Genomic DNA, 23767 nt, shown 5'->3' on the forward strand with positions numbered 1-23767 from the left:
TTACTCACCATTGAAATGCTATCCTCTGTAAGCTTATTTTATAGGTGGTTTTACAAAAAGTGTTTTAAGATGTATACCACGATCCAAGTAAAAGATACAAAGGAATTGAAAGCAAACCCTTTGTTATCAAATAATAAAACCAATAATGTTCCAACAGAGCAAGAACCTCTCCTCCAAGATGTGCCCAAACAAACTAGAATGCATCTCAAGCCGTGTAGCTGTCCAAAGGAGCTTTCTATTCATTTGAAACTGTTAAAATAATGTTCCATTATAATGCCCCATTATTTTTTAAACTGAAACAGCAAGAATTGGCTGACATGCCCCATACCTAAATGCAAGTTCCTTTACCTAGTTCAGTCACAGTTAAAGGTTCGACACCAGCAGAAGGAGTTGACAGAATTATCAGCCAATCTGATTGATTTTTTAGGGAAACCCTTCCTATTTATTATTTAAAGTATGATCATATGACCCTTATTTCAAATGCTATTGGTTCAGGATGATCTTACTGCTCGAATCTAATCATAGAACATAGAACAATACAGCACAGGAACAGGTCCTTCGGCCCACAATGTCGGTGCCTAACAATGCCGAGACAAACTCTTATCTGCCAGCATATAATCCACACCCCTCCACTCGCTTCATATCCATGTCTATCCAAGCACCTCTTCCATGGCACAATCGTATCTGCTTCCAATGACCTGCCAGTGCGTTCATGGAACCCACCACCCTCTCTGAAAAAAATGTGTCACGCGAATCTCTTTCAACTTTGCCCCTCACCTTAATCACACGAGGTCATCCAGTAAAGAGCAATATGCACAATAAATGTGTCTTTTACAATGTTTTTCAAGTTATCAAAATAAAATTGTCTTACCAGTAGTATAAGAAAATAACTGCAGATGCTGGTACAAATCGATTTATTCACAAAATGCTGGAGTAACTCAGCAGGTCAGGCAGCATCTCGGGAGATGCTTCTCCCGAGATGCTGCCTGACCTGCTGAGTTACTCCAGCATTTTGTGAATAAAAAAAATTAAAAAAATTGTCTTACCAGTGCCTCCCAACTGTTAAACGGCCGGAGTTCAATAATCTTCTGAGCCTTTTTAAAAGAACATTGAGGTATGAGAGAAAGATCATCCACGGTAGCATCCTGCAGGAAACTGATAATTTTAGTCCTGTATTCATCTTCAACCTCTTCATACCCACTATTGTAGTCTTCATCAAGGGAGCTCTCACCACCAGAATCAATTGATTCCGCATCTTCAGAATCACTACTGTCCCTCCGAACTATTCTGCTAGCCTTTTGTCCTTTGTCATGCTTTTTGCTTTTATTGTTCTGTTCTTTATTTGTTCCAGTTTGTTTTGACTGCACTGATATCTTTTTTGGCTGTGTTTTCACATTTGAGATGGCATCGTTTCCATTTATGTTTTCGGGTTCTGACTCACAAGGCACTTCATCTACAAATATAAAGAAATAACCTTCAGTTAAAGTGGAGATAAAGTTTAAATTTAAACTAAAGATTATCTCTTGTGTTAACTAATACATTCTTAATACATTGTACTCGATTATCTATAGCTCCATGTGCTGTGAACCAAGATAAAGTTGTCAATGTCATTAAATTGTTAAGCTGAGAGGCTTAAAAGGAATAAACATTTTATAAAAGAAACATACAAAATAGACCAGAAACAAAGAACTGCAGATGCTGGTTAGTACATGAAAGGACACAAAGTGCTGACATAACTCAGCAGGTCAGGCAGAATCCCTGGAGATCCATGTTCTCCAGGGATGCTGCCGAACCCGCTGAGTAACCCCAGCACGTTGTGTCCTTGAGAGTAATACGCTGTTTGTCCATACAGGCTTGCACCATCATTCTCTAAGGCCATGACTGATCATCCCCTTCAGTACCCTGTTCCAGCTTTCACCCATATCCCATGATCCCTTTAACATTCAGAAATACATCTATCTTCTTCTAGAGTATGTTATGACTTGACCTCCACTGCCTTCTATGATAGAAAATTCACCAGGTTCACCTCGCTCCGGTGAATTTCTCCCCATCAGTTCTAAATTATATACCCCTTATGCTGATGCTGTTATCTCTGGTCCTGTATTATTCAGCCATCAGAAATGTCTTCCCTGCATCTAGTTGTTTAGTTTATTGTCACGTGCACGCTAACCAGTCAGCGGAAAGCCTATACACGATTACAATCGAGCCATTCACAGTGTACAGATACATGATAAAGGGAATAACGCAAATAATGTTTAATACAAGATGAAGCCAGTAAAGTCCGATCAAAGATAGCCTGAGGATCTCTAATGAGGTAGATAGTCGTTCAGGACTGCTCTCTAGTTGTGGTCGGATGGTTCAGTTGCTTAATAATAACTGGGAAGAAACTGTCCCTGAATCTGGAGGTGCGCGTTTATATCTTTTGCCCGATGGGAGAGGGGAGAAGAGAGAGTGGCCAAAATGCAACACGTCCTTGATTACGCTGCTGGCCTTGCCGAGGCAGCATGAGGTATATGGAGCCAATGGAAGGGAGGTTCGTTTGTGTGATGGTCCGGGCTGTGTCCACAATTCTCTGCAATTTATTGCGGTCTTGGATGGAGCTGTTCCCAAACCAGCTCCAGTAAGTCAAGCTAGTTTTTTTTTTTAACAGTTTCAATCAGATCCCCTTATTTTTCAGTGAATATATTTTGTACTATCTGTAAACAATACATTTTGGCATCCTAATCACTGATTGATATTGTGAAGCCTATTGATCCCTGCAATGCCCACTGGTCACAGCTTATCAAATGGGAATATGTGTACACACCCACATTGTAATAGAAACGGGATGCAAGCTGGAATATCACATTTATCATGAGTTAGAGCTATGACAATTCTAGCCTTTTAAGTTAACACTTTTATGGAACTGTCAAGGAGGTAATTAATTTCAATGAGGAATGTTACTTCTGATGACATGAAGATTTATAAAATAATTAAAAACATGAAGAATTACAACAATAAACAAAATATATTGGAACAGGTGGATGGAGATTATTTTCCCTAGGTTAGGGAAATGAAGAACTAGAGTGCACAGGTTTAAGGTGAGAAGGAAAGTTGTGTATTATCAAATCATAGAAACATAGAAAATAGGTGCAGGAGTAGGCCATTCGGCCCTTCAAAGTTAACCTATCTCCCAAAACATACACTCAACAACCCAGAGCACACTGTTATGGTGCTTTGTGCACTTGATAGTAATTTGCCTAAAACTAATTTATATGAGAAAAATGTACTCTGCCTTAGATCACATGTGAATCTCTGACTCACCTCAGCACTAAATACTGTAATACTTACTGCTTGAAACTGTGGAAGAAAACATTCTAAGTTTGCATATTTTCCTTGACAAGTTTTTTTTTTTTAAAGCCCTTTCAAGCTTTGACTTTAAACAAAAGGACAAGAGAGATAACCTGAATCTTCATTGGCAAAGACCTCCAAGGCTTTCAAGGCCTCCCAGTAGGACCAGTCATGTTCTTCCAAGACCTCCCTCAGCTCCTAATAAAGAAAATAATGAAATGCAATGACAATGATAAAATTAATCTTTTTACTCGAGCTACATTAAATTAAGCTTGCAGAGTTATACAGTTATAATGATCAATTCCTTTAGTAAACCTTTATTCTCACAATGTAATTGACACTATTGCTTGGTCATGGTACAATAATCATTGGATTAATATGCTACAAAAATACCAACGCTATGATCAAAATATTCAGTACCATGTATTCACTGCAGCAAATTATCCACTAGCATTATTTGACTCCTTACTCTATTGTTGGAATAAAAATTGCGCAAGTTATTAAATATTAATAATGTCATACTTTTGATTTTCATTAGTTTATATTTAAGATAATTGAAATTAGTAATTATTCTGTCTGTCTGATAACCCAATCCGACCTTTATAAGTATAACTTAAACTTTCAGAATTTGATTAATGCATAATTCTGTTATTATTATTTTTAATTGAGTGAGGAAATATACAGGAATTCGCCTGGCACCTTTGGTGACTAATTTTACATCTGATCTCATGAAGACCAAACATTGGCCTGTAGCTAATCTTTTCTCAATATATTCTGGCCTTGATGATACAGATTGGTTTATCCTTCCTTTGTCCCGCCTCCCTGACATCAGTCTGAAGAAGGGTCTCAACCCGAAACGTCACTCATTCCTTCTCTCCCGAGATGCTGCCTGACCTGCTGAGTTACTCCAGCATTTTGTGAATAAATCGATTTGTACCAGCATCTGCAGTTATTTTCTTATACTACTTGGCTGCATACAATTCTTGTGCACAATGAAGACAATACGAATTATGATCAAAAAATTATTTATAGAATTAACTTAGGCTAACTTCATTGTAAGGCATTGTTGACTCTTTCAAATTGCCTGCAGGCTGGACATTTCAAGATTCATCTCTCAACACGTTCCTTAAAGCTAATCTGTTGTACCCACAACTGCTATGATCTCATAACATCCTGCTACACATGAAGTTTAGTGTAAAGTCAACAGAGATGTCTACTTTGATTCAGTTTTAAACTCTAGATTACTTTGAAGAATGAGATTGTACATAATAGGAAGCCACATGAATCGGCACCAACCCATTTCGCAAGCTATTAAAACAGACACCTCAATCAAAAAATCAATTTCTGACCAGGTGGCACGCAACTAACCAGCTGGGTTTGAAAGAATTCAAATACATCCTAAAAGTAAAAAAGATGTTTAAAATGATTTTAAGGAAAATTTACTTACCTCTTTATCTAAACCTGGAAACTTATTGTGCAGCTTTCTCAGTAAAAAGTCTTTTTTCTCATAATCTTCAATGGAATCTTGTGACTCAAGCTAAATTAGATGGGAAGAAATTACAAAATATGTCACGTAAGCATCAAAATTTAATGAGTTAATGTAATCAGCAATGGTTTGAAGGCATTTAAAATTTATATTCTTATTTTATTCCAACATATCAATCTAATGATTCATGTGTACATACACACAAGTGCAAATTTCCCCACCTCTTTAAGTAATCACATCTATTTCTCGGCCTTTAATTCTCCGTAAGACTACTGGCACTGAAAGCAAAACTAAACTAGAGACACAACAATAAGAATAATTTATATTTCAAAAAGAGAAAATGTTCCAATTGTGTGCTAGTGTTAAATTCAAGCAAGTAACAAAGCTGAGAAAAAAAATCCTGTTTCATAAGATGGTAACTGAAATGATTTCCTGTTTGTAAATTTACCCATGTAGGAGAATTAACATGGTCTAAATCTCAGGATGCTTTCCATGTTTTATCTCTAAACTAAACTATAAATCTTTACAGTTAGAATGGATGTAGATCCTGATATTGTAATCCACAAAAGAACCAATGACATAGGTTGCACAGCAGTTGAGTTGCTGCCTTACAGCACCAGAGACCCGGGTTCGATCCTGACTACGGGTGCTGTACTGTACAGAGTTTGTATGTTCTTCCTGTGACCTGCGTGGATTTTCTCCGGTTTTCTCCCACACTCCTAAGCCGTACAGGTTTGTAGGTTAATTGGCATGGTATAATTGTAAATGGGCCCTAGCATGTGTAGGATTATGTGAATGTGCGGGAATCACTGGTTGGCGCAGACTTGATGGGCCGAAGGGCCTGTTACCACACTGTATGGCTAAACTAAACTAAAGGTAAACCGAAGAATACAAGCAGAAAGGAAACATTAAGTCCAATAATCAGATGTGCAAGGGGATTTTGGTATGTGTATGCATATATACATGCTTCAGTTGTTATGGCAAACTTTCACAGAAAACAAAACTATGATGTTTAACACCAATTGAATTTGTACCTCAATCAGAATAAATCAGTCACGGAGTCATAAAGCATGTATATAGATTCGACCCAACTTGTCCATGCCGACCCATCCAAGCGGGTCCCAATTGGAACATATCCAGTGCAGATGGATCTAGACACGGTTATTTTGGGATAGAAAGGCTTATTTGGGACCTGCTTAAATCCAAGGGCAACTTTTTCCTCCAGAAAAAGTGACAAGTGCGACCTCTTTACCACTGACCACATAATTTATCTGCTTCACATCCTCCAGATGGAATGAGTAAACTGTAGTCTGGGGTTATTTGTTGGTCAAACCAAAAAACACTGCCTGGAAAACAGGGTCAGATTGTGGGCAGGCATGAACATGCTTGACAAATTGAATTTATTCATAATTTTAACTACAGTGATAAATCAACGTCTTCAGCTCACTTTAAAATAAGGGTTTATCCATCAATATTGCAATTATAAAGTAGAGATGGTATTTGAATCTCAAACTGAGTTTCCCAAACCAATTTGATCTCTTTGTAACATTCATGTCAGTTTGGCCAAAATGAATTAGTTAAATGAGAAATGTTCAAAAAGTACATTGCAACTACTGAAGCAGCCCAATAAATAACACGGGCCATCTGGCAAGAAAGATCTTAGAACTAAACCCCAGTTCCTTATTAATTTTGTTATCTATGACTTACCCAGATACAGTGCCCTCCATAATGTTTGGGACAAAGACCCATCATTTATTTATTTGCCTCTGTACTCAATTTAAGATTTGTAATAGAAAAAAAATCAAATGTGGTTAAAGTACACATTGTCAGATTTTATTAAAGGGTATTTTTAAACATTTTGGTTTCACCATGAAGAAATTACAGCTGTGTTTACACATAGTCCCCCAATTTCAGGGCACCATAATGTTTGGGACACATGGCTTCACAGGTGTTTGTAATTGCTCAGGTGTGTTTAATTGCCTCCTTAATGCAGGTATAAGAGAGCTCTAAGCACCTAGTCTTTCCATCACCTTTGGAAACTTTTATTGCTGTTCATCAACATGAGGACCAAAGTTGTGCTAATGAAAGTTAAAGAAGCCATTATGAGACTGAGAAACAAGAATTAAACTGTTAGAGACATCAGCCAAACCGTTGGCTTACCAAAATCAACTGTTTGGAACATCATTAAGAAGAAAGAGAGCACTGGTGAGCTTACTAATCACAAAGGGATTGGCAGGCCAAGGAAGACCTCCACAGCTGATGACAGAAGAATTATCTCTATAATAAAGAAAAATTCACAAACACCTGTCCGACAGATCAGAAACAATCTTCGGGAGTCGGGTGTAGATTTGTCAATGACCACTGTCTGCAGAAGACTTCATGAACAGAAATACAGAGGCTACACTGCAAGATGCAAACTACTGATTAGCTGCACAAATAGGATGGCCGGGTTACAGTTTGCCAAGAAGCACTTAAAAGAGCAACCACAGTTCTGGAAAAAGGTCTTGTGGACAGATGAGATGAAGATTAACTTATATCAGAGTGATGGCAAGAGCAAAGTATGGAGTAGAGAAGGAACTGACCAAGATCCAAAGCATATCACCTCATCTGTGAAACACGGTGGTGGAGGGTGTTATGGCCTGGGCATGTATGGCTGCTGAGGATACTGGCTCACTTATCTTCATTGATGATACAACTGCTGATGGTAGTAACATAATGAATTCTGATGTGTATAGACACATCCTATCTGCTCAAGTGCAAACAAATGCCTCAAAACGCATTGGCCTGCGGTTCATTCTACAGCAAGACAATGATCCCAAACATACTGCTAAAGCAACAAAGTTTTTCAAAGCTAAAAGATCTTCAATTCTTGAGTGGCCAAGTCAATCACCTAATCTGAATCCAATTGAGCATGCCTTTTATATGCTGAAAAGAAAACTGAAGGGGACTAGCCCCCAAAACAAGCATGGCTGCAATACAGGCCTGGCAGAGCATCATCAGAGAAGACACCCAGCAACTGGTGATGTACATGAATAACAGACTTCAACCAGTCATTGCATGCAAAGGATATGCAACAAAATACTAAACATGACTACTTTCATTTACATGATATTGCTGTGTCCCAAACATTATGGCACTCTGAAATGGGGGACTATGTATAAACACTGCAGTAATTTCTACATGGTGAAACCAAAATGTATAAAAATGGCCTTTATTAAAGTCTGACAAAGTGCACTTTAACCACATGTAATTTTTCTATTACAAATCTCAAATTGTGGAGTACAGAGGCAAATAAATAAATGATGGGTCTTTGTCTCAAACATTATGGAGGGCATTGTAAATGCACAGGATTTGTTATTACATTAGATTATGTTTGTTATCTGTAAAAAAGATTCTGATGCTGCCATGGCTTTAAAACAAACCAAAAAACTTATAGAAAGAGAAAACAGTAGAACAGTCAGTCAAGCTTTAAGAATGTGCATTGATCTATACAGCTAGAGTTTAAGAAAACTTTGTGGTCATCAATAAATTAGGAATTTCCAGACAAGATGAGAGGCTTGAATTTGTTTTTAAAATACCCTTGATATTCTGGTTTTACACAAGTACTTATGAAAGTTAAGATACTATATCTATAACACTGGCAGTAGAATATTGCTGAATTAGGTTCCCCAGGTGAGCAAACGCAAACCAAAATAAAGCATCTTTTCCTTTACACTTACCTTTAACTTATTTTAAATATATTTTACCAAACTGCTCAGCAGATGACACTGCTACGATCATTTTATCGTCATTAAATATTTTTGCATTCAAATTAGCAAATTAAAACAAGAGAGTTGGAATAGGCTTCTGGTAGCACTAATTCAAGACCTACTCGGTTAGTTTTCTTCTTCTTTGCGGCAAAGGAAATAGGGAAATCATCACTTTCGTCAGAGCTGTTATTTTCGAGTGTGTCCAGTTTCCTTTTCCAAGGAGTGGCTGAAATCACAAAGACAAGCTTTCAATTGCCTACTTTCGCCATGCAGTCTTGTTCATTATCTGTCAATAGATTACGATGCATTCAGCCATAACAAAACCCAGAGATTAAGAACGCATCAATATTGAATTCATTTTTGAGATTAGGATGAGATAGTAACATTGCTAAATTTTACAGCCCATTGCTTAGGAGTACTCAACAACATGGCAAGCTGCCTTCTTGAACTGTAGTTTGAAAACGCATATCTCCAGATTCAGGGAGTTTCTTCCCAGCTGTTATCAGGCAATTGAACCATCGTATCACCAACTAGAGACCTGTCCTGAGCTCCCATCTATGTTATTGGAGACTCTTGGACTATCTTTATTCAGACTTTACTTTGCACTAAATGTTATTCCTTGTATCCTGGATCTGTACACTGCGGACGGCTTGATTGTAATTGTGTATGGTCTTTTTGCTGACTGGATAGCACGCAACAAACAAGCCTTTCACTGCACTTTGGTGCACGTGACCAAAATAAATTAATCCTAAACCTCGCCTATCACCCAATCTGAATCTAATTGAGCATGCCTTTTATATGCTGAAAAGAAAACTGAAGGGGATTAGCCCCCAAAACAAGCATTAGCTAAAGATGGCTGCAATACAGGCCTGGCAGAGCAACATCAGAGAAAAAACCCACCTTGTTCCTATATATTTTGGCATTCCCTGTTATGTAGATTCAAGATTAAATTTAATTGTCACATGTACCAATTAAGGTACAGTGAAATTTGAGTTACCATACAGCCATCTATATACTAAAACTCCTGGTTGTTTGTTTGTTTGTTCCTGAACTCCTGAAGGGAGGAGGGGGTGGAGGGGGGGTGGAGGAGAGGGTGCTGAATCAATGCAGTAGAAGTTTGGGCCCAACAGGTCCACTTGGTCTAGTATTAATTAAAAAGCAACAAGACACACAGCCACATAAAATAAAATTTAACATAAACATCCACCACAGAGAATTCCACATTCCTCATTGTGATTGAAAGTAATAAAGTTCAAACATCGTCCTCTTTGTTGAAAATCATCCGCAGTTGCCGCTGCCGACGATTCGATGTCCGAGCCCTCATATCCGGGATGATCGAAACGCCTGCGGGTTGAAGCACCAGGCCGGTCGGTCTCCAGGAAAGGCCGCACCACTCCAGGATGTTAGGCCTCATTGGGGACAGAGATACAATACGGAGAAAAATCGCATCTCCGTCCTACTAGATACGATACGGAGAAAAATCGCATCTCCGTCGAGGTAAGAGATTGAAAAAAGTTTCCCCCAATTCCCCCCACCCCCCCCACATAAAACAAACCAAGAAACACTAAAACATACTTTAACACATACTTAAAATATAAAAACAGTAGAAAGGACAGACAAAGTATTGGCGAGGCAGCCAGTGCTGGTGGCAGTAGATATGAATGAATTGTAAATGTAATTAATTTATTAGACAAGTATGTAAAAATACCAGGAATTTGATACAAGTGTTTGTAAATTCAATTATGGCTAAACTGGAAGGCATCGTCGACAAATGTTTAATACGATTCATGTTATGAGAATATACACGACTGTAAATATTGAAACAAAATGTAACATTTTACTGAGAAAAACCGGACGGTACTATTTAAAAAAAACAAGATGGTACTATTTTTATATCGCAGTGAATGATTTTAGCTTATTGCACTTCATGGTAAAACTACAGAGGGCAAAGGGGAAAAACATGTGATGCAAGATAAAGTTCTATAGGTGAACGAGGGTGGAAAATGTCAGGGTGCAATTTTCCACACAATCTCAAAGTAGTATCACAACTCAAACGAATTATGTGGAAGTCTATTCATCACTAAATGAAGGAAATGCAAATATGTTTCTTTTCTCCTTTCATTCAAGACACGATATGCATATACCATATTCACAAAATGCTGGAGTAACTCAGCATTTTGTGAATAAATCGATTTGTACCAGCATCTGCAGTTATTTTCTTATGCATATACCATACATTGTTTATACTTTCTATTTCATCTTGATAAATAGCTACAGTAGGCTAGGCTTAATGAGAGTTTGTCAGCTTGGTTGCATATCATTTGAAGGAAGAGTAACTTAAAGTATATGGTCAAGTGGACAAACAGTTGCAAAACAATGCTTTCAATTTACATTGGATACTTAATTATGAAGTATCCAAGCTCCTGGCCTTCAGCTACTTTAAAATATCAATCTCAATGTCATTCACTCATTGAGTACAGTAATATGTATTTTGTACACTGCATGTTCAATAGGAAGCCAAAAACCCAATTCAATGCCTGCTCTGTTATGTTCTGACCAAATAATAGTCCACATCTTGAGATTTAAAAAAAAATTGCGGACTCATAAAGCATGGTTTTACTCTAATCACTTGCAAAGTTTAATGAAAACAAAGTGATAACAATAAACTTGAATTTCTACAACACTATCAATAGAAAAGCCCAAGGCAGGTCAGTGATATCAACTTTGATCTGATATCGAACCAGATAAGGGGATAAAGATTACAGGGTATGAGCAGAAATTTGTGCAAAGAACTAAGTTTTAATGAGCATGTTAGGAAGAGCGAACAAAATACTGGGACAAAGATGGCTGGGGACCAGAATTGAAGTAGTTACAGATATGGCATGCTTCCCAAAGATGAAGCAATTAAAACCTTATGGGCAACAGGCCAAAAAAAGGAAGAATGCAGCAATCACCGAGGCCTTTATGGCCAGAGGAGCTTACGGAGACAGGGAATGGTGAAGCTCGGGAGCAACTTGTAAAACAGTGAACAAGGAAACTTAAAACAGAGCCCTGAGGCCATAGCTGGTTAGCAAGCTTTGTTGCAGTGGGGTGAAGGGGGCATGATGCAAATTATCCAAATAAGAGTCAATATTTGGATGAGATCCATAATGCAAGAGACCACACAACAGAAAATTGGAATGGTCGAGTCTTCAGGAAACAAAATACTTGGATGAGATTATTTTAATAGCAGATGGGCTAAGGCAGGGGCAAAGTCAAGAGATATAATGGAGGTAGGTTGAAATATATCTTGGGGAGAAACCAGATATATTATCATCTGATCAACAAGCCACCTTGGTGCCAATTCAGAGTTGCCAATGGTATGATCAGCCACAAGACTTTCCAGGCACTCGAATGGAATAGTGGCTAGGGATCAAAAACATAGTTTTTCCAATAGTATACTGGAGAAAAATATTTTTTCTCATCTAGTATTGGATTTCTGCCCATAAACACAATCAATTAATCCAGACACAAAATGCTGGTATAACTCAACGGGTCAGGCAGCATCTCTGGGGAAAATGGATAGGTGACATTTTGGATCAGGATGCCGAAACATCATCTATTCATGTTTTCCAAAGATGCTGCCTGACCCGCTGAGTTACTACAGCACCTTGTCTCTTTTTATAAATCAGCATCTGTAGTTCCACGTTTCTACAAGAGTTAATTAAGATGCATACAAAAATGTTTTATTCTGAATTTCTTGTCCAAAATTGGACATAATGAATTTCAGGCAAATGAATAAGGATTACTGCATGCAAGTCCTATTGCTGAGGGGGTCAGGGCTGCCGGGTTGCATCAATGTTGGGGTTGGAAACTCCTTTGCCCAACATCGCAAGAAATTGCAGAGGTTGTAGATGCATTCCAGTCCGTCACACAGACCATAGAAAAAAAACATAGAAAATAGGTGAAGTAGGCCATTCGGCCCTTCGAGCCTGCACCGCCATTCAATATGATCATGGCTGATCATCCAACTCAGTATCCCGTACCTTCTCTCCATACCCCTGATTCCTTTAGCCACAAGGGCCACATCTAACTCCACATCTAAATATAGCCAATGAACTGGCCTCAACTACCTTCTGTGGCAGAGAATTCCACAGATTCACCACTCTCTGTGTGAAAAAAAACTTTCTCATCTCGGTCCTAAAAGATTTCCCCCTTATCCTTAAACAGTGACCCCTTGTTCTGGACTTCCCCAACATCGGGAACAATCTTCCTGCATCTAGCCTGTCCAACCCCTTAAGAATTTTGTAAGTTTCTATAAGATCCCCCCTCAATCTTCTAAATTCCAGCGAGTACAAGCCGAGTCTATCCAGTCTTTCTTCATATGAAAGTCCCGCCATCCCAGGAATCAATCTGGTGAACCTTCTCTGTACTCCCTCTATGGCAAGAATATCTTTCCTCAGATTAGGAGACCAAAACTGTACGCAATACTCCAGGTGTGGTCTCACCAATGCCCTGTACAATGGTTTTCAACCATTGACTCCACCTACATTTCACACTGCCTTGGAAAAGTAGTTAGCAAAATCAAGGAGTTGTCCCACTCTGGTCAATCCTCCATCTCCCTGCTTCGGTCAGGCCAAAGAGACAGAAGCTTGAAGGCGTGCACCACCAGGCTGAGAAAAAGCTTCTTCCCCCCTTATCGGGCTTCTGAACGTTTCTTCCATAAGCTAGGGTACTGTCCAAGTCACCTCTACCCCATTGCAGACTTAGGACTATTAAACTGATGCACTATAATGCTGAGAACTATATTTAGCACATTGTATCTTCCCTTGAAGGCTGCATTCTGTAGTAGGGATCTCAGTTGCCATAGTTGGCTTAAGATGAAGCAATTGTTTTTATACCAGTAAGGTGCACTAATTGCACAATGAAATTGGCTATGCAAATATACTTCATTGTGAAATTTGGTTCCTCTGAAGAAATGGAATTGAGTTTTGGAAGTGAAGTGCAATGTGCACGTACTAATACAATGATCATGTGACAAGGGGTTGAACTTCCATTCCTACTGTCCAAGCAATTGAAAATTTATCACTGCAATACAACTCAATTTTAATATATACCAGTAGTACATCTAATAAATGGAAACAAATTCTCACGTTGGACTCTAGGACTCATCCAAACATTTGTCCCGCATAATCAACTATTTATATTCCATTATAATAATTTCTACTTAAACCATTATTATATCAGTTACAGAGCTCATGGATAAGCTTCATCCACAACTCAATAGTGGTTATATATACTAAAGAGCTTTTCCTCGAGTCTAAACAATTAACTTCAACTGGATCAGCGCGAAGTGTTTGCAGAATACATAAATGATCTTTACATACGTGTAAGGGAACCTAACATGGGACAATAGTCTTGGGAAACTTCCAGCCATGCAAGGTAACCAAACATAAATAATGTGCATGCTAACTACAATAAAGCAGAATCCTGATTATGTTCTATGAGGAATAGCATAAGGTTTAACATGTTTAGTGAAGCTGTACTGCAATACTGGTTCTTAAGTTCATAAGTTATAGGAGCAGAATTGGGCCATTCCGCCCATCAACAGAATTGGGCTATTCGACCCATCTACTCCACCTTTCAATCATGGCTGATCTCTTTCCCTCTCAATCCCATTTTCCTGCCGTCCCCCCAAACCTCTGACACCCTTAATAATCAAGAATCTTTCAATCTGTGCCTTAAAAATATCCATTGACAGCCTTCACAGCATTCACAGCCTTCTGCGGCAATGAATTCCACAAATTCACCACCCTCAGACCAAAGAATTTCCTCCTCGTCTCTTTTCTAAAAGTACATCCTTTTATTCTGAAGCTATGGCCTCTGGTCCTAGACTCTCTCACTAGTGGAAACATCCTCTCCACATCCACTCTATCCAGGCCTTTCACTATTCGGTAAGTTTCAATGAGGTCCCCCCTCGTCCTTCTAAACTATAGTGAGTACAGGCCCAGTGATGTTACATGCTCATCACCCAACCATTTCTGGTTGCAGTTTTCGGTTGCTGTCTTATAATTATCATATAGTTTTCCTCTGCATCCTGCCTTTACACTAATAACTAGTTTGAAACAGAAGTTTCTTTTTCCTGACCTGATCAGAAGAGAACAAGAGGATGAGGACTTTAATTGTCCTTTTATTTGTGGTAAAAGCTTCCAGAACCTGTTCAAAACAATATGGATTCTAGCCATTTAGAGAAAATAAAAATCCAACTAGGTTTTTCTGTGGAACCAAGGTTTCAAACCAGTTTTATAACTCATCACATTGTGCTGTTTTCCACACCATCAGCAAACAAAAACAGAATGTCATTGCCAGCACATTCATATCACATCTATTGTAACATAAATGAATATACCAGGTTAAACATATTTATTCTTCCCGTTTTAGTCCAAATTCATACCCATTTCGACAAAAGCAAACTGATTCATTAAATGAGTTGTACAGATGTAAATTTACTTTTGTAGTGTTTAAAACAGCTGTCATTTGGCACAAATGCTCTTTAAAAATGTTTGTAAAAGCAAATGTGTTGGGGTGGTGCCTTAACAAGCCTGGAGGAGATTATTGAACATGTAAATAGGTCATATTTTTGTTCTATTGTATTTTAAATATTGCAAATTGTTAAATGGTGCCACATTAAAGACAGAATATAACTAAGAACAATCTGGATAAGATTTTAGCTACCATTCACAGCAATTTTGTGGGAAGGAGTTCAAATGTACTTTTATTTTAGAAACAAGCCTTCCAATGGTATTGAATGTAAACAAATTAATAATCTTGTGGGAAAACACAATGCTCAAAATTCAACAATTACGTTAACTGATGAAAAATACTTTCAATCGTCCTTTTATAACTGCATTGCTGTAACATTTAAAAGGCATGAATTCACCTGTCACTAATTTTGCACAGCTTGCAAGACTAGATTTTTAAAAGAACGAGAAAAAGTTAAATGTTAAAGTCCTCAATCACAAGTACATAAACGATGGACTCTCTCAACCCCTCCATTGTCTTTAAATTGTTAAGACTGATTTGTTACAGGCTATCCACAAAAAAATATGGTTGAGGAGTGAGAAGTCAGATTCACCAGAATCTGATTCCCGTGTTTCAGGGTTTAATGTTTAGTTTAGTGTCACGTGTACTAAACTTTTGTTGTTTGCTAACCAGTCAGCAGAAAGACAATACATGATTACAATTGAGCCATGATAAGAGCTGGGAAGGAACTGGGCCTGAATCTGAAGGTTTGCATTATCATACCTCTTGCCTGATGGGAGAGGGGAGAAGATTGGGTGGCCAGGGCGCGACTGGTCCTTGAATAGGCTGGTGGCCTTGCCGAGGCAACACGAGGTGTAAATGGAGTCAATGGAACAGAAGTTGGTTTGTGTGTTGGTCTGGGCTACGTCCACAACGCTCTGCAATTTCTGGCAGTCTTGGAGGGAGCTGTTCCCCAACTGTGCTGTGATGCATCCCGATGAAATGCTTTCGACGTCGCATATGTAGAAGTTGGTGAGAGTTGGTGGGGACTTGCCCAACATTTTTGGTCTTATTCAGCTCAGTTGGGCACAACAGACAGCCAGCATTTGCATATGGAATCCCCATACACCAGTCAGCTCAATTTAGTACATATTTTATGGAACAAATTTAAAAAACAATAGTTTTTTCATATACTTTGTGAATGGGACTTTGTGAATTGCTTTCAAGAGAGCTAGATAGAGCTCTTAAGGATAGCGGGGTCAGGGGGTATGGGGAGAAGGCAGGAATGTAGTACTGATTGGGAATGATCAGCCATGATTACATTGAATGGTGGTGCTGGCTCGAAGGGCCGAATGGCCTACTCCTGCACCTAATGCATATTGTCTATTGGGACACACTGTTTTCCTTCGTAGAAAATGGCCTTACCGTCTTCTCTGAATAAGATTAACCCTGAAGCTATAGCTCCATCCAACGTACTTGTTGACTCAATTACCTTGATGAGAGAGAAGGCAAATAAAAAGGGAGAGTGGTATTAAAAACATTTTATAGAACAATGTATTCACCCAGATAAATTTCAGAACAGTTAAAACCTATGGTGCTACTCTCAATTCCTCTTAAGCTTAGTCAGCAAGGAACCAAGTCATCTATATTTTGTCGATCCTAAAATTAATCCTCAATGCGTACTGAGTTCTATAATTTCTACTGGGCAACGTTAATATCTGGATTTCTTCTGCTGATGTAGTATGGAAATTTAAAATGATTATGATCACACTGGCAGTAACTTGTCACCATCTCTGCTGGTTAGTACAATTTGCTTTCCTTCTTTGTTAAATATGACAAGTCCATGATTAATTGGAGCTTGCCTTCACATGCCCATGATGAATAAGCCCTTATTTCAATCCATTCTCTTCAAGTAAATCATGCAGACTATGGATTAGTTCCCCACAATAAAATCATATACAACATCACCAATTTGTAGAATAAATCCTGGGGCATAGAATGTGGCATTGCTAAGATCTTGGGGCATCTCGATCAGTGTGGGAAAGTTGGGCCGAAGGGCCTATTTCATGCTATATCAGTCCCTGAACACACCACCCCTCCCCAATCCTGTCTCCCCCTGCTGCCCTAGACCACTGTCCCTGCCCTCAACTCAACTCTTCTTCCAACAAGGAAAAAATAAGTTACACAAGACTTCCTGCCTTGCCAAACTTTGAACTTGATTGTGACTGGAGAGGAACATTGGAGAGGAACATATGAATAGAGAACTGGACTGTCATCAGCTAGTGCTGCATGAAACTGTTTCTCAGCTGGAAATAGCAATTTCAAACTAGGGCGGGAGAAAACTCTCTCCAAAAGGTTCCCTCTATTACTGAGGGAAAATCACTTTCAGCTCCTCAGCTAACCATGAGAATAGTCACAATAATCAGTAAGAAACCTGTTGTACAGTGGAGATGGAGATGCAGGAGAATTCAACATCTCCTAAGCAAGGCAAGGAATTTGGATGTTACAAATGGCAGCAAGCCGCTAATTTTACCATGTCTAGGTCTTAAATCAAAGGCCCCTTAGAGCACACCCTCCACATGTTTTCATCACTCAGAGGCAAAGTGATTTCATTTTGCTCCACAAAAATATTCACATTCCACTTTTAGACTTCAGACGAGATACAGTCTGGAAACAGGCCCTTTGGCTCATCGAGTCCACTACCCAGCGATCATCCCATGCACTAACACTATCCTACACACTAGGGACAATTGACAATTTACAGAAGCCAATTAACCTTCAAACCTGTAAGTCTTTGGAGTGTGGGAGGAAACCGGAGTAGCCGGAGAAAAAGCCAGAGAACGTACAAACTCCATACAAAAAGCACCCACAGTCAGGATCGAATCTGGGTCTCTGGCACTATAATGCACCATGCATCATTCAATCAAATTCATAATTTTTAGTGTTTGCTGTCATAGAAGTCTTGATTGCAGAATTGTAAATATATAACCAGTTCTTTGGTGTCTCTAATACTTTCAGGTATTTTCTCTCGACAGAAATGTCAATTTGTTAGCAGTAACATATTTTCCTACCCCCCTGCTTGCATGCAAATAAATACTACACACTTCTCCACAATGACCACATCGACCATGCCGTCTGCTCATCAATCGAAGCTCTTCTCACGCTACGCAAACACCAATTTGCTAAGACTTTTTCCAGTCTTTGGAATGTGGGTACTTGGTTTGGCTGCCATTTTGCTACAACTATTCATTACAAGAATGCAGTAGCTCTGCCATGAAAAGTGCTTTTCTGGTTCACTATAGGGGGGGCAGTTATATTCAGTCAACTTGGCATCGGACCACAAGCATGTACTAGCTAGAATGCATCATTATATCCTCAATCAAAGTGTCAGAATCAGCTTGCAACCCACTAATTGACCATGGCTGCTATTAACTCAGTAATTCTCAATTTTAGCTCCCTGCCCTCCACTGACTATAGAAACATTTATAACCAACGAAGATAACCACCTAATCTTGCGTCGAGGTATCTATAGTTAAAGGTCATCCCATTGGTTATTCCATAATGGTATATGATGATGCAACGCCAAGGTTGAAATTAAAAATGTTTCAAGTAACCAGCATCAAATTTGAGATTGAATATTAATCTATAAAAATTAAATTTACTCGCTATTTTTCATTCTCTAGTTTCCTTATGATGCTCCCGGAAAATGGCAATCCCCTCTATACAAGCACACACACGCCAACAACCTCCCTGCTGGCCACTCTACAGATGTATTATAAAGAAAGCGGGACCATGTCTTTATTATATTTCTAAACTAGCAAGCCTTTGGACAGTGTTGTTTTCCCTACGCCTCTTTTTCCAATTCTGCAATGGAAAATGTTGACTTCTGTTATTGCAAACACTAGAAATAGTGAATTTGATTTAGTATTTGTTTCAGAGGATGTTGCCAGGACTCAAGGGCCTGAGCAAATGGGAGAGGTTAAGCAGGATACAAAATTATTCCATGAAGTGAAGGAGGATGAGAGATGATCTTATGGAGGTATGCAAAATCATGAGGGGATTGGATAGGGTAAATGCAGTCTTTTACCCAGAGTAGGGGAATCAAGAACCATAGATTTACGGTGAGGGTGAAAGATTTAATAGGAACCTGAGGGGTAACTTTTTTTTTACATGCAATGGTACCGGCTGCCAGAGGAGGTAGTTGAGGCTGGTGTTCAAGAAACATTTGATCATGTGTTCATGTTCAAGAAACATTTGGACATGTACATGGATAGTAAAGAGCTAAAATTGAATGATTCAACTAAGAAATGATAACCAAACAGTCCAAAAAACACTACCCTAACTGATGTCAACATAAGAATCCATGCATGTTCTCAGTTACACAAGCAATCAGCGAAAAGTTTGAAACCAAGCTTCTGATTATAAAATGTGATAAATTTCTGAACTTACTTGCATTAGTTCATCAGCAGTTCTACTTGGAAATATCTCTCTCAGTTTTTGTAGTTTGGTATCTGTACTGATTACCGTATCTGTGCCGATCTGAGATGAGTCGCTGCAGTCCAAAGATGACCCATTAGCTTCTGGCAAAACATTCTCAGATGGTATGTCAACAGCACCATTTCTGAAAATTAAATTGTGTACACATATGAATAATCTCCATAAAATATCTGTATAAATAATGGTAACAAAGTTGTCATGAATGCTCCATTATTCAATATCATGTAACGTCAACTCAATTTACCTGCACTACCTTCAAACTTCCCTTAGTGTCTTTAGAGATACACCGTGGAAACAGACCCACTGAGTCCACACCTACCAGCGATCACCCCGTACACTAGAATTATCCTATACATTAGGGACAATTTTTACCAAAGCCAATTAACTTACAAACGTTTATGTCTTTGGAATATGGGAGGAAACAAGAGCACCCAGAGAAAACCCATGCGGTCACATGGAGAATGAACAAACTCTATACAGACAGCACCCGCAGTCATGATTGAACCCGGGTCTCGGGAGCTGTAGGGCAGCCACTCTACTGCTGCGGCACAATGCTAAAGCTGCTACAGGTCTTGATCTTAAATGCATCAAGCATAAAATACCTACTGAGCTAGAAGGTTAAATATAAATGAACACATTTCTCAACTCATTAAGATGATGATTTTATTTTTGCAGATTTAGTGGTAAGTGAGCCACAAATTATTATTGGTCTTGACGAGGAAGAATCCAGTGGTGGTTAAAGATAACATTTGGTAATTTTACCATTGATTGATAATTCAAACAATAAATCTCCACTACACAGCTTCCGTCATATTTTTTTACTTATAAACATTCCTTACATTTTTTCAATAGAATCCTTTGGTTTTCCATTCATTTCCGAATATGATGAACTGTTCTTAGGTAGATCTTCATTTTCAGGTTCAGAATCTAGAAAAAGGACTCCTTTTCCGTTTCCATTTCTCTTGAAATGCGATAAAATATGCTTCTGCTTTCCTTCTGGCGTCTCTGGTATTGTTGTCACTAAGCAATTATAAAAAGGGGACAAATATTTTTGAATGCCATGTTGATGTTTCTAACAATGTAATGCACTATTCGACTAAAATTCCAACTAAAAATATATTTCAAAAATTGGCAATTGCTTATATAATTAAGCAGCAAGATTGTAGAAAGTTCTCTGGCTGGGGGACTAATGTCTATAACCAACTGGACACAAAATGCTAGAGTAACTCAGTGGAACAGGCTGCATCTCTGGATAGAAGTAATGGGTGACGTTTCAGGTCGAGACGCTTCTTCACCCATTCCTTCCAACCAGAGATGCTGCCCGAGTTACTCCAGCATTTTGTATCTATCTTCGGTGTAAAGTAGCATCTGCACTTCCCTCCTACTCATTTCTATAGCCAACTAACTTGGAAACCCTGCCCCTGCCCAGGTTGGTGCTGAGGACTTGATCTAAGGGAGTGAACTCTTCTACCACGTCCTGGATGAAGGACAATAATACAAGTAACAGGAGAACACAGCTCTACAAATACCTTCACCCCAGTGATGACAAAGCCCAGCACAAGTGCTAAATGCAAAGAAGAAGCTGTTGGAAAACTATTATGAGCCAGAAGAAGCAAATAGATTGTCCACGTTGGTTCTTTCCTTTAAAGCTAGTCTCCAGTAAATTTGATTTTACACAAATAAGGCATTAGATGCACCAAACTCCACTGGGCCATTCAACCTCCCAGCTGCTCTGTTGAAGGTCTGTGCTCTAAACTAGTTGCACCTCAAGGCACTATAGTTTAGGTTAGAAATACAGCATGGAAACAGCCCATTCGAGTCCATGCCAACCAGTGATCACTCATACACTAGTTCCATCCTACACGCTCAACACAATTTACCAAAACCAATTAATCTACAAACTTGCAAGTCTTTAGAATGCAAAAGGAAACTGGAGCACCCGGATAAAACCCACGGAGTCACGGGGAGAACGTACAAACTCCATACTGACAGCACAGAATTGTACCCGAGTCTCTGGTGCTGTAAGGCAGCAACGTTACCACTGTGCTGCCCTAGTTGACACACAGTTAGAATGCTGGCAAAGACATGACTACTGAAAAATAACCCAAGTGGCAGCATTTGACTGTAACATTTGAGGCACAAATGTACCAGGCAATGGCCATCTCCAAAACGAATCTGATTATTAACCCACGACATTCAATTAATTTTTATTGCAGAATCTTCTACCATCAATACCCTGGGATTATTATGGACCAGAGACTCAATTTGACCAATCTATACAAATATAATGGCAACAACAATGCAGAGGCTATGAATCTTTCCCTCCTCCCCTTAAATTTATGGCCTCCAGTTTAAAAATCCCCGACTTTGCGAGAGATTCTGACTATTCACCTTTTTTCATGCCCCTCATGATTTTGTCAACCTCTGAGATACCCCAAACTCAGACTCCAGAGAAAATAAAGACCCAGCCCGCCCTGTCTGCTTTATAACTATAAGTCTCCAGATCCAGCAAATCTATTGTGCATCCTTTCTAGTTTAATATCATCCATCCTACAACAGGGTTGCCAGAGCTATACAGTGCTCCAAATGTGGCCTTTATCAACATCTTGACGTCCCAACTCCTGTAATCAGTAGACACAGAGTGCTAGAGGAGGAAGTAGGTGAGGAGGAGGAGGAGGGGGGAAGGAGAGGAAATGGGGTGAGGAGGGGGAAGGAGGAAAGGGGGGGAGGAAGGGGGGGAGGAGGAGGAGGAGGAAGGGGGGGAGGAGGAAGGGGGGAGGAGGAGAGGGGGAGGAGGAGGAGGAAGGGGGGGAGGAGGAGGAGGAGGAGGAGGAAGAGGGGGAGGAGGAGGAAGAGGGGGGGAGGAGGAAGGGGGGAGGAGGAGAGGGAGGAAGGGGGAGGAGGAGGAGGAGGAAGCGGGGGAGGAGGAGGAAGAGGGGGAGGAGGAGGAAGGGGGGGGGAGGAGGAAGGAGAGGAGGAGGAAGGAAAGATGTTTAATCCCCTCGCCGCTCTCACCTGGCGGATCCGGGGCGGGCGACCTCGCCGCTCTGCGGCCGGCTTTCTCCTCATAACGGAAGCGGTCGAGGTTGAAGCCGCTCATGGAGGCGGCGCTGGAGCTGGGGCCGGGACGCCGCTCCTTGCGGCCTCCCGCTGTCACCCTGGCAGCCAGCGGCCCGTCGCGTCGCGTCACGCCTCGGGGGAAAGGGCCGCCGGTGGCCGGTGACGTGTAGACGCCGGGTAGCGGGGGATGGGGCCGCCGGTGACCGGTGACGTGTGTGGACGCCGGGTAGCGGGTGACGTGTGTGGGCGCGGGGTAGCGGGGGCCGCCGGTGACGTGTGTGGGCGCGGGGTAGCGGGGGATGGGGCCGCCGGTGACGAGCGGGGTCGGAGGGGATGGGGCCGCCGGTGACCGGTGACGTGTGCGGGCGGCGGCAGCAGCGGCAGCGGGTGTCAGACAGACTTTCCCGCGACCTGCCTGCCAGTGACGCGCACTCCCATTGGAGCAGCGACGCCGCCCAATCAGCGCGCTGCGTCAATCGGCGCGTCACTGAGGGCCAAGCGCGGTGACGTCACGGGTCAGAGGGCGCGCGGGCGGTCGGGACATCCTGGTGGCCCAGGACCCAGGGCAGTCATCATCACCAGTGCACTGTGGTCCAGCCTGGATTTAGACATCTCTGTCCAGAAGACATCATAGCTGTCCCGGCCTGACACTTATCCTGACACTGGGAGAGGGGATGTGTGAGAAGGAAAGGGAGAATTGCGGGTACAGGATGGGAGAGGGGGGAAAAGGTACATGAGGGTAGACAGGGGAAAGGTAGTTGAGGGTAGACAGGGGAAAGGTAGTTGAGGGTAGACAGGGGAAAGGTAGTTGAGGGTAGACAGGGGAAAGGTAGTTGAGGATAGAGAGGGGAAGGGTAGCTGAGGGTAGAGAGGGGAAAGGGACATGAGGGTAGAGAGGGGAAAGGTACTTGAGGATAGAGAGGGGAAAGGTACTTGAGGGTAGAGAGGGAAAAGGTATGTGAGGGTAGAGAGGGGAAAGGTGGTTGAGGGTAGAGAGGGGAAAGGTACTTGAGGGTAGAGGGGGAAAAGTACATGAGGGTAGAGAAGGGAAAGGTAGTTGAGGGTAGAGGGGAAAAAATAGTTGTTTGATGGTCAACGTGAATTTGGTGCGCCAATGTCTGCCATATGAATATGACTGATTGCC

General features: G+C 40.6%; 1 protein-coding gene across 1 annotated transcript in view; it reads right to left on the bottom strand.

Annotated features, from left to right (window-relative positions):
- The window catches only part of LOC144595622 (SWI/SNF-related matrix-associated actin-dependent regulator of chromatin subfamily A containing DEAD/H box 1-like), a 66288-nt gene extending 43228 nt beyond the window's left edge, over positions 1-23060 (bottom strand). The window contains exons 1-8 of the mRNA XM_078403207.1: positions 22579-23060; positions 20403-20583; positions 19516-19687; positions 16492-16558; positions 8688-8791; positions 4778-4867; positions 3444-3528; positions 1047-1453 (exon numbers count right to left, since the gene is read on the bottom strand). Coding sequence (XP_078259333.1) covers positions 1047-1453; positions 3444-3528; positions 4778-4867; positions 8688-8791; positions 16492-16558; positions 19516-19687; positions 20403-20583; positions 22579-22663 — 1191 coding nt within the window. The 5' untranslated portion in view covers positions 22664-23060. The remainder of the gene's footprint in view (positions 1-1046; positions 1454-3443; positions 3529-4777; positions 4868-8687; positions 8792-16491; positions 16559-19515; positions 19688-20402; positions 20584-22578) is intronic.
- Positions 23061-23767: the final 707 nt, after the last annotated feature.

This window comes from Rhinoraja longicauda, chromosome 1 (assembly GCF_053455715.1).
Source record: "Rhinoraja longicauda isolate Sanriku21f chromosome 1, sRhiLon1.1, whole genome shotgun sequence".
Lineage (NCBI taxonomy): Eukaryota > Metazoa > Chordata > Chondrichthyes > Rajiformes > Arhynchobatidae > Rhinoraja > Rhinoraja longicauda.